Source organism: Grampus griseus (assembly GCF_964374135.1).
Source record: "Grampus griseus genome assembly, chromosome: 3".
In the NCBI taxonomy this organism is placed as follows: Eukaryota; Metazoa; Chordata; class Mammalia; order Artiodactyla; family Delphinidae; genus Grampus; species Grampus griseus.
The window spans coordinates 88,574,135-88,586,511 of NC_139019.1; the positions used below are offsets into that span (position 1 = coordinate 88,574,135).

Here is a 12,377-nt window from a genome sequence, read left to right on the forward strand (position 1 = left end):
GCATAATGCCCTATGTGAACATTTATATCTTATTCCCATTCTAAATTCTCTGTTCTTCTTCTCTTGGGTCTTCAGGATACCGAATGTCAGCCCCTCAGCATTGTCCAGAGGACATTTTTAAAATTATGATGAAGTGTTGGGATTATAAACCTGAAAACCGGCCCAAGTTCACTGAACTTCAGAAAGAGCTCACTGTCATCAAGAAGAAAATCACATAGTGACAGAACAGTGCAAACTCAGCCTCCAGGACTTGGTCCTCCAGCAGAGTAATATTGTTCTTCTCATTAACAATGAGTTTATACCACGTTATGTGCAACAGTCTTCTAAGGTTATTTTTTTTTTATTAACTGTTTTTTAAATATGTGCCGTTAAAAAAAGTCAAAGGCGAATGCATTCAAGAAACAGGTCAGTCCTACCAAGGGCTTTCTCAGCTCACCACAGCAATCCTGCCATTTCAGCCCTTTGTAAATAGAAAAGCACAGGCTCTAAATGTGAGGGGGAACCAATCCATCTTTTTCACACCGGGACCATCGATGTTTCTCAGAGATTTTTTACTTCAGACCCAGTTCACGGCTGCTGTCCCATGCCACAGACCCTACTCGATCGGTGCTATCAGCTGCATTGGTAATGCCATGTCTGCAGGACACATTCCAACCAAAGTTGGCTTTCTGCTCTGCCAAGGCAAGAGTGTATTTGTAAACATCATTTTATATTGAGCATTATTTAGACCTCCTAGGGGTTTTCTTTCCTTTCTCACCAGAAATAAGCACAGTGTAAGAATCCTCACATTCCTGTCTTATTGGTAAAGCTGTTGTTTCCCTCCCCTTTTGTCCAGGCATCAGAAAATGATGCCTGGAATGTCCTCAAAGAGCTCTTAATTGAGGCCACAGCTTTTAAAGAATGTTTCAGACAGCTGTGACGGCAAGAAGTAAGTTGGAACAGGAGGACGGTCTGGAGAAAGGGGCAGCTAAAGTCATCATCAAAGAGAAGGAAAGGAAAATAGAAAATCTGCCTTCTTACCAGAGTTATGCCTTTAGACACACACACACGCTTTATTTTATGGTCTGATTCATGAAAAAGGTTCTAAGAAATGTTTTCAGGAGTTCACAGATAGAGCCTTCTTGTCAACAAAAAATTCTTTAGAGAAATTCCAAAGCACGAGGCTACAGAAATAACAGCATAATTTTAAGTACCCTCATTTGAGAGGAGACATCCCAGAATTTAATTCTGTTCATTTGTGCCAGTTTCCAGAGCTGTCAGAATTTCATGATTCTAGTTCATAAACACATCCATGTGTGTATACATATGGGCATGCGCCCCCCACACAGACACACAGCCACACACACACACACATAATACCGAGAAACCTGGCAGGTATGAATGGAGTAAATTGGTTAAGAAGTCAAATGAACATTATTAAGGAAAAAGCTATAGAGATAGCCCTCCTTTGTCCACCTTCCCCCTTCATTTACTCTTATACTGCTACCTGAAAATTCTTATCATTAGCCGACCCATATATGAGCACAGTTTGGAGATGCTTCATATGAATAAAATGGAACAGAGTTTAAACTAGGATTGTCTTTAGCTGAATCTTAGCTTCATCCAGGGAACTTACCCCATGGTCTGTATATAGTTGCCTCTCAGGATAAATATGTGTGTAAGAGATGGTCACGCTCAGGGGTAAATGTGGCCTGGGAGCTTTTAATAAGTGCTCAGGCCTGTGTCCAAATAGCACAGTAGTGATTATTTGGTCTACAGTCATTGGAAGAGCTTATGGGAATAGAAAATTCCTCCTGCCCCCTCCACCTATTTGCTGCCTAGGAATGTCACTGCACACAACTCACACCCAGTACTACTTTCAAGAGTAAACAGGATAATACTGAGGAGAAAACTGGCTTGTGTCTACCACTTCAATCTCCTTGAAGTTTCATACACATTTAATGATTACCACATCCAGACGAAAATGAAAGCATAATAAACTTGCCCGCAAAAATATTGCAATATACAAAGTAACTCTTTTTTAATCAGCATTGTTTCCCTTCTGTCAACTATTATGAGTAAAAGGAAACCTTCTTTTGATGGCATATACTGTGGTAAATCAAAGCACAGACTCATGAATTAAGATTAAGAGCTCTGGTCTTCAGGCACTTGTCAGCCTTCAAAAGCAAGAATAAAATGGGGACATTTCCACCCTTTGCCAGTACTTCCAAGTGCATCTCTCTGTAATATTCTTTGTTTAAAGAAAACAGCCTCCCATCACTTAGCAGCCGCACTGCTAAGCTCTCAGCAAAGAGAGAGAATGATGGTTTGGGCTTTAATTTTGTGAACAAGACCTGAAGCTTAATCATTGCATTTTGGTGTAAAGAACGAACATGGCGTTGATATTTCACTCATCCAGGCTGTTAGAATTTGCAGTTCACATCGTAACTGTGTGCTTAAAGAAGCTTTTCAAAACATCGTGACATCTGCAGCATTTAAATTCTATCTTATTCTTTGTCCCAAAGCAGGCAGTGGTACAGTTCAGGATTAATAACTCATTGGGAGTCTTTCAGGATCATATCAGTTATATAGAATATTAAATTTAATATAGGCACATGCATTAAGAAAAACTTATGCAGACTGTTTTTTACTGTTAACTTTGTTGTGCTTGAAGCATAATTTATTCATCCCTTCTGTCACAGATAATTATTGGAATTATTTACTTTAGGAGGCTAATCCGTACCCAGAAAGCATACACACAAATTCTCCTCTGAATTTGCAAGTTGATATAGGGAAAGAAGGATTCGGAAACACATAAAATCCTATGACTTGTTTAGTAAGAAAACAGTAACCAAAATTTTAGTAACCAAAATTTTAGTAACCAAAATTGCCACTGGTCTGAATGTAATTCAGCTAGGTCACAAATCTTTGTGTTGTTAATAGATTTTTTCACGTGTTGCATCTGTTACTCCTATGTAGTTTCTGTCATAATTCCTTAAATTTATGAATATGGAGTCGCGGGGGGGCGGGTAAGCCCAGGCAGCCTGACTCTCACCTGCATTTTTCTATCTTGAATCACCAAGGAGCCTTTATGAGAAGTATTTAAGTAGCTCATCATTTTTCAAGGAAAGAAATCTTTTATTGTCAAATTAACATTTATTACCGACATGTGAAACCTAAAATTATTTTGCACTCCATATAATCTAAGGTTACTTCCCAAAGCCAACATATTCTTTCTCTTCTAGGAAATAATAATAAAGGATGAATAGGTTTTGTTTAGACTTTCAAAACCAGAGGTTTCGTTTTAGTCCATCCTGCCACTAGGTCCCCAGTGCAAGGTCTTATGTAATCATTTCTCTCTTATCTCCCAAATTTAATATAGTCAATAAAATTCTTCATCCATAATTCACCATTTTATCACAGATACGATATTACTGAAACCTGTTACTAGCACACCAGTGTAGAACATGAGTCTGATTGCTTCAGCCAATTTTCAGCACACATTTCACAACTGTTTTTCATTTGAGGGTTGTTTTAAAAGAAAAGAAAATGTTTAGTCATTGAAATAGTCTTAATTTCCTTTAAACCATGGTATGGTTTTCTTGTCTGTGTTATACTCATTGTTTCAGTTTTGCCATATAGTTTTATATAAAGTTTGGCTAATACCACTAAAATAACCGTGGCTTCACAATACTGGTATGACTTGTGTCAAGAAGAAAGTGTTTTAATTATAATATATGCCACACACTGAGGATATTGTAGTGGGATAAACATAAAAATGAGAACGCAAAAATACATGTCTAGGTCGTATGTTACTGTCGTTCGGTTACCTCAGTCACACTACTTTCCAGTTCACTCATCAGATGTTCTAAAAATGTACCTGAAAACCTTCCTTAGGATACCCTATGGACACTGTTCTGTGGCTGTGTGTCTTTTGACGTGAGATCAGTTGATACTTTCTGAAAAGAGGGTTTGTTTGTTTGTTTGCCTCGACCCTCTTTTTACATATACGTACCCCCCCATCACACCATTGGTATTTTAGTTGTTTCTTATCAACAGAATTGATTGTCCATAAACACAATACAAATACAAAAGTCTGACTTTTGTATTTAGGAGGTCAGAGCCCTCACACAAAATAGAATAATGCAAAATACAAAGAACAAAAATGGACAGACAATTGAAAAAGACATGGTTTATGTATTAATATGTTAATTAAAACAAAGATTTTATATGAAAATGAGTTTATATTACAGTTCCATTACACTATTAAGTTAGCATGAAAGTTTACCATTAAAATAAAGTGTTACCTCTTTTATTACTAACTCTGATTTGCTTATACGTACCAGAAATTTTTTATTAAATATTTTAGTTTTATTTAGTTTTCTCTGTTTTGATTAGTTTCATATCAAGTCTGAATAATATATTATTTGGGAAGATCCAGAACTACATATTAATTTCTGCCAAAAAAAATATTCTAATTAAAAGTCAATATTTCATGTACCAAGATGACCTACTTGAAGGAGATACTGCTACAGTTGTAGAGTCCCATAAAATTCTCCTTTAAAAAATAATGCTATAATACAGAAGGTGTAAAACTATATATCTTAGTCATAATTCAATTTAAGGAAATATTTGTAACCCCTTGAAGGCCATTCTACTGCCTCATACTGATTCAAAGATTAAATTCTGAATTGTTAAGTGTAGACATTAAAGACTGCCTAATAAAGACTGAGATTCTTAGGTGGTAGAAAAATCCTACTGAACTAAATTCCTAGTCACTTTAAACTGGGGAGATATAATGAGCATAGGCTTCAGCACATCTGTTAATAAGGCACTGAGGCAAACGTCTACCAAGGCAAAAGAGGAGAGCACCAGTTATTCTAAGGCAGGATGATGCAGCCCCTACAGAGAGTGTAGGATAATTAAAGTGGAACGAAGACTTGGACAACGTCACTAGGAGGCCTGAGGAGAACAGTGCCACCAGGCCAGATCCTTTCCTACAGAAAATGTAAAAGGTATTGGAGTCAAAAGAAGCAAAAGAGGTCACCTGCCAGTGTGTGGGCCTTCCTGTGAGCAAACCGAAGACCTCTCCCTTGCATGTGTAGCAGTCTCTTATCCCCAGCTCAGAGGTGATGCTGTGCTGGGCGACACATGCTCATCATCCTCCCAACTAATGGGTTTGGCCATATATGCTTAGACTTTTAACAGAGACTTCTCTAAGTCTCTTTGTATTTGAGTTAGTGATACTATTTCTTAAACTAAATCACTGATTATTCACACCTCATTAGAAATCTGGTTGCAATGGGGCTGGTCTCCTAAGTGAGAGCACGCTGAGATCAGCCATTTCACCTTTTGACTGATGTTGACTAACTGGCTCCTAGAGGTACCCCAGAGGGACCTTCCTCTGATGAGCTCAGCTCTGGGGAAACATGGAATCCAGCAGGGAAGGAAGGGAATACCAATTAAATAGCAATGCTCCTTGTCTTTATACTAATAACATGTGAGGGAAAGGAATCATAGAAGCATCCTAAAGCCAGTCACAGTGCAGCATGGCTAAGGTCAGACATGGAAGGCAGAGAAAGAGACATCCACAAAGGAAGACTGAAGGACAGGAAGGGCAAAAACAAAGTACCAATGCAAAGTGACTCAAGGGCTCACCTTCCAACAAATAAATGCGGGATCAATGAGGGAAAGCGAATCCTCAAAAGGGAATTTTGAGGTGCTTCCCACTGCATGGTATTAAACATTACGTACCTGTCAAGTTTCTACAACACTTCTTAAAGGGCATTGAGTGGGGTATCGATTTGATTTTCTTTATGCTCCCTATAATCTCAAGAGGAAGCCACTGTTGAATGAGAATTACTCTTGCTTGGTTTTTCTGTTAGGCTGCAGGTATGACAGTGGTTCAGCCCACTTCCTAAGCAGTAAGGAACTGAGGGTGGCACACATATGTCTGGGGCAGCCAGCATTGGAGGAAAACTGCTGTGAAATTTCCTTCTTCTTATTTTATGAAAGAAAAGATACCTTGCGGGCGTCTCTGCCTGCAACATAAAGACAGATTGAGCTTCCCTCCTTGCCAGCAAACTTGCAAGGGCTCCCAAAGAAGAATATTTAGAATTCACCCTAAAAAGATTCAAATCTTGAATTTCTAAATTATCTTCCCAAACATTACCACTGAAGTCAGAAGAGGTGAGTGTTCTACAAAGTAATAAAATGTTCTAAGTGATGGTAATGGCCCTGGTAGCAGGATTTTGTAATGTTTGCCCTCAGCTCTATTCATTCAGAAGCTTTTTCTCGATATCTGCCATGTCAGGTTCAGGGAACCCTACCGGGTGCTAGTTTTTCTGGATTTTTTTTTTTTTTTTTCTGGTTGGTATTTCTTTTTCTCATGTTGTTTCTTAATCTTTACCAAAACAGAAACGCCTTTTCTCATCAGCTTTTATCAGACAGTGTCTTAACTGGCCTAGACCAAACAGTTTCTCCTCACGTGCTCAGGAGGCCCTTGCCTTATAGAGAGCTCCCAGGCATCCATTTACCAGGCCCACTGCATACCCTCTGTGTGAGAGGCCCCGTGGCTTAGAACACAAAGAGGCCTCGTTGTAGTCTTTGTGGTGGGGATAGGACGACTAGGTGCCAGATGTGTCTGATGAGTTATACTATCAATAGAGGTTCTTGGGAGATTTTGCCAGGATGGAAAGATCATTGTGAGCAGATGTGCCCAGGGAAGCAGACTGTTGACTTGGCCGAGTAAGCTCACTAGGTGACCTGCCTCCAAAGAAATGTTAAAACACTAACAATGATTATTTTAAAACCCCGGACATTTTCAATTTTCCCATTCCACTCTTCTCTGCCAGTATTTTTTATTGTTTCCTTCACACTCCTCTTGTCAGTAAATGTCTAAAAGTATTTCAGTTGCACAATGTCAAAGAGTTTTTCCACAGCTTCAGAAAAGAGGGTAGCAAATACAAAGACTCAAGTTTAAAATAAGGCAATCTACCTAGAGACACAGACCCCAAAGCACTACTGTGCTGAAACACAAACTCTACTCTAGTTTCCCCCAGAGCAGTACCCTTCCTACAAAGCCAAACATCACTCTTTCTCCTGTCTGTTAAGAACATCTTTAGTATCAGAATAAGCACCTTCTAGATGCTATCCAAAGCAGACTCTAAAATGACATACGAAGAAGCCAGATTTCAACCATTAAAGCAACAACAGAAACACTACTTTCATCCCTTTGTACTCAGTTAAAACATCCATGCAAAAACTATCAATAGGGCTTCCCTGGTGGCGCAGTGGTTGAGAGTCCCCCTGCCGATGCAGGGGACAGGGGTTCGTGCCCCAGTCCGGGAAGATCCCACATGCCGCGGAGCAGCTGGGCCCGTGAGCCATGGCTGCTGAGCCTGTGCGTCCAGAGCCTGTGCTCCGCAATGGGAGAGACCACAACAGTGAGAGGCCAGCGTACCGCAAAAAAAAAAAACCAAAAACTTATCAATAGAACCATCCAGGCAGTTCGTCTAATGAGGAGCTAGTACCTTATTTTGAAAGCATAGGATGGATGTCAATGGGAAATAGCAATGTTTTGAGCAACACAGGGTAAGTATAAGAAGGCCAATAAAAAAAAAAATCCCAATTCCCACATTGAAGCAGCAAAAATCTGAGAATGAAAACTGGAGTTGTATATGAGTCCAAACTTAATATTTTCTTCATGCAGCTCTTGTCAAATTGTACAACCTTGGGGGTCCTCTTTTGAGTTGCCTGAAAAATCCTTACGAAGCAAAAAACTAAATCCACCCCCCAACCCCCAATGGGAGCTTGAATTTCTAAGTGCCCTGGATTCAGAAACTTAGCGGCTGAGAGGGAATCTGTAATGTTATTACCAAGATCCCAGGCAAAAGGCCCATCTTGGCAGTCTTTGCAAGCTTGCTAATCCATGCTTTTGTTAATTTTTAAACATGGAAGATGGCAGAGTGGTGGGGGTGAAGAAAACACCCTATTAGCTAGAAATTTTTTACAAATAATTTTACTTGGTAGAAATAAACTTGCCTCCTTGCTCTTAAGAAATGCCAGACTGTTGTAAGCAAATGCAGAGGGCATGGTGCCCAGAGCCATGCTTAATATGACCGTGAAGTTTTCTCCTAACCCAAAGCATAACGGTTCTTATATTTAGATGATAGGATGCTAGAGAGGCCCATCCCCTGCCGGTCTAATTGCTTTGCTTCAGCTGCAAGTGGAAGACCAATTCCAACAGAAATGAACTTATTTGCCATAATTCCTCCTCAGATGCTAGGCCTTTCACACTTGGAATGCACGGAAAATATACATGTTTTAATGGAATTCACTATTTTTGGCTTTAGTGTCAAAGAGATTGGTTCCACAAGGTTCACCTGATTCCCCATAACAAGTATATGTTATAACCCTATGATTCTAAATCCAATCCCAGCTATAGGTTCTGAGCATCAAGTCAAAATCAAAGATAAAGGGGAACTGGTAGAGAGGGGTTTTGTTTGTTTCAGACTCATGACCAAAGTGGCCAAAAATGTGAAACTCCCTTTCACTTGACGAACATTTCACCATATGAAATGCCAGTCACCCCACAGCATCCTGTGACATAATCAGACTCTCAACATGAACCAGTGGCCAGGAGCACACTTTTCATGGGCCACTTCTGTTTATCATTTTTCTTCATAAATCATTGAGATTTCTCACTAAGACAGCTTTATTAGAGGTGTATAGGTTTTATGTTTAATTTATGTTAAATACATTAAATCACATGGTCTACTTAAGCAACATATGAGTATAGCAGGAGTTGGTGGCAGTATGAGTTCTGCTGACTTTATGTTATGGTTTCTTTGTGTTTCTCTTGGTATGGTCTGGTGAGTGCCCTAAAAGATTAGAACTCTCTGAAGTCATAGCCATACAACCACATAGGGTTAAGAAAAGCCAGATAAATGCAGGAGAATAAAATCAAGTTGTCAAAGTCCCGGGAACAGCCCTGACTTTTTCAGGAACGCAAGCAAACGGAAAGCAAAGACAAAATGTACAAATGGCGCCCAAGCCATTTGACGGTGGGCAGCCCACTGGCCTAAGGCACTGCATGCTCCTGGCACAGACCCACAGTGAGTGGTTGCAGAAATGTGACTTTCTGGGTTGCTTCCACTTCCCTTTATTAGAAGATGAGTGTGGGATGATGGGGTGGGAATGGGGTGTGCCCTCAGCCCCCCATGGTCCAGATGTTCCATCTGCAAGCCTGTTGAGCAAAGCACTCCTGTGGTTTACAGTTTCCTTTTAGTGCCAATATTGTCAGGTTAAAGCACCTTTAATCTTCTTTTGTTGTTATTTTAAAATAATATATTTGTTAAATGGATTAAAGAAACACTGGAAATAGGGTGCTTCTTATAAAAAGCTAAAGTGTAAAACACAGAAGCAAGTCCTTTGGTGAGTTTATCTGGCTTTGTAAACAAGTCTGAAAATGAATGAGAGAGAAATATCTAAGCAGTTAGTTGTCCGTCTTTTACCATTTTTAACTCGGATCTGTATTTAACACTTATTTATTTGTTAGTTTTACATTCAGAAGAAATACACTTTGAACTTCAGCTAACATTGTAGGATGTTTTTAAATTGTTTTCTACTTTTTTAAAACATGATTTCATCATTTTTGTAAACTTAGATCATTTTTGAATAGCCCTTTTTTCTTTCCCAATAGACCAATTACCATGCATAGGTCTGTGGAACTTTTTTTTTAACTGTATTCTTATAATAAATGTAAATATTTGTAGCAAACTGTGTCTTGTCTTGTTTAATCTTTCTATCGTGTTTATATTGCTTTCTTTTCCATATAAATATTCTCTAAGCAGAAGAAAAGGAAGGAGAGATTTCCATGGTAACTGGCCTCCTAGGGATGTAACAGTGTATAAAACATCATTAGCTTTCAGTTTCTCTGTAATTAAGCTTCTAAGTTCTGATGATAATGGGTGTGTGCTGCTTACAGTCCAATCACTGCTTCCTCTGTTTAGAAATCAAAACTGAAATATAGTTCAAAACGGAAATACAGTTCAAGTCCCATTTCTCTGTGCGGACTGGCTGTTTGCCAGGGTTCCTGTTGTTGTTGTTTCATAACAGGATTTGTTTAGACATAACAAAAGGATTTAGGGGAGAAAGGTGGCTGAGAGGGATGTTTAGAAAGAGAAGCTGAAAGCTGCTGTTGCACGGCAGTTACAGGCATGCATCCTTGCCTGGCTGGTGTACAGGGCTGAGCTGGTCACAGAGCCAAGATGCTGCTGGACTACTGTTTACCCTTCAGTCAGCAAATCGATAACATTTCTAAAACGGCATGCTGTTATTTACACAGTTTCCCCTGCATTAAACCAAGCCCTCTCCCCCTCCCCGATCTTGGATTGGAAGAGGTAACCACTCCCCTCTCAAAAACATGTTTCCTGTTTGTGGGGCAGCCGCCAAGCTTCTTAGGACAAGCAAAATGCATCCATACAACTCTTTCCAACCTTCCTGCTCCTGCAGCACTCTGGCTGACCAGAGCTGGGTGTTTCTGGCCCTTGGTGAATCCTTTCACCATAACTCTTAATTGTCTGTCTGAGATTGCATCCTCATCTCTGGCAGTTTTGATTTCTGATACAGCATCCCAGACAACCCGTGCTTTTACTGACTTCAATTAATTAGGACCAGGCGCATCCAGCCAACCAGGGAAGGTTGGCTATTGGACTGAAGTTCCAGTCCCCAGGATGGATGAACAGCATCTCTGAAATTCCCTGGAGTTCTCGTGGCATTTAAAGTCCTAGACTTCACTGTACATCCCCCTCTGGCTAGTGATTTCTTTAGGCAGACGGCAGTGATGTTGCTTGCAAAAAACCATGGATGGAAGAACTAGTTTCCATTAATTAAAAGCATCAGTGGTTGTTCCTGCAGGTAAGAACAGTGTAAATGCAGTGTATTTTGAAACTCCCCAAATCTGCTACAATTGGACTGACCCAGCACACTTAGGCCAAAGTCGTGACTACAACTGAATCAGGCTGTTGGTGCTACTTCCAAAGGCATCTGATATCGAAACAAGCATCAAACTGGGAGCTAGGAAACCTATGTTCTCATCCCTGGTTGGACTCTCACTAGTTCGTAAACTTGAACAAGCCACCTCACTATCTAGGCCACAGTTTCCTCAACTGTAAACGGGTTGGACTAAATAATTAACTAGTATTAAAACTTTTTGTTAAAATTTTGCTTCTCTAAAAGCATCCTGATTCCTTCTTCAGTATTTAATGTAGTCCAGGTGGTGCCCTCCCACTATGGAAGCCAAAGGACCGATCCGTAATCTTTATTTACCCAATTGGATACTTTCTCCCAAAACTGAGTCTTGAAGGACAGAAGAAAGAGTTGGAAGGCACTGTTCCTAGGAAAATACTGCTGTAAATTTACCCTAGTCCTCCAGAGCACCCTTGGTGTCTTCCCATCCCCAAGCCTCATTCTCTAGCCTCCTATGGACCTTGGAGCCTCCAGCTCATTCCCTTTTACTAAGCTATCCATAGAGCGGTTCTGTTGCCTGCAGCCAAGGATCCTGGCTGATACAGTGATCTCTAAGGCGAGGCCCCTTCCAGCCTTGGGATTCTGTGATCTCCCAAGTCTTCTCGGGGTCACTTTAGAATCTCTGAACACCAGCACTGTGCAGGATGGGTTCTGTTCTCTTGCTTTCACAGTGTAGCTGTCAGAATTCCAAAGTGATGAGAAAAAGGAAAATTCCTTAAAGGTTCAGTCATCTAATGCGCTGATTATCTAAACTCAGCCTTTTAACGTCTCCCCGGCTCGGGACCCAGGTAATTCAAAATTATAAATGTTTCTTTTGCAGCCTCCCTGTGGTGACAGTTGGCACCATAGGATAGTTAAATGATAAGGTCAATGGACTAGAACATTGCGAGAGGCTAATTGATCTATCACAGCAATATAAATGCCAAGAATTAATAGAAAAATAAATGTCATAGGAAGTGGAGATATTGACAACCTTAGAAGCTAGTCTCTCCTGGCCTCTTCCCACCTTTCATTAGGGCTTGGTCTTGTTCCATATTCAGAGGATCTTTCCCTTTCATGCAAACACATCCAGCCCCCAAACGTTTCGTTCTAGCCCTGGGTAAAAGCCAATGAATAATTTAAGCCTGTTGGGTTTTTATCCCAATTTAATTTTCCAAGCAGCCTCTGGAAGCCTTCCCTCTGCCCCCTGCCAAATGTCAAGGAATGAGTATGACACAGTAATACAGCACAGCAGGACTCGAAGGAACACACTGAGGATGTATGTGCGTTATGAAAGGGAGTGAGTGGGCAAAGTGGGAGGATTTACTCACTGATGTTCCTCACTGAAGCTCCTGTGGCAGCAGCCAAAATCCCAGAAACCAGGCTTT

General features: G+C 40.3%; 1 protein-coding gene and 1 long non-coding RNA gene across 4 annotated transcripts in view; one reads left to right on the forward strand and one right to left on the reverse strand.

Moving 5' to 3' along the window:
• Nucleotides 1-4,308, forward strand: part of FER (FER tyrosine kinase) — a 466,095-nt gene extending 461,787 nt beyond the window's left edge. For all 3 annotated transcript variants that reach the window (XM_082651708.1, XM_082651707.1, XM_082651709.1), the window contains one exon: nt 76-4,308. In XM_082651708.1, coding sequence (XP_082507834.1) covers nt 76-218 — 143 coding nt within the window. In that variant the 3' untranslated portion in view covers nt 219-4,308. The remainder of the gene's footprint in view (nt 1-75) is intronic.
• Nucleotides 1-12,377, reverse strand: part of LOC309820761 — a 96,499-nt gene that overhangs the window by 25,393 nt on the left and 58,729 nt on the right. The window lies entirely within an intron of this gene.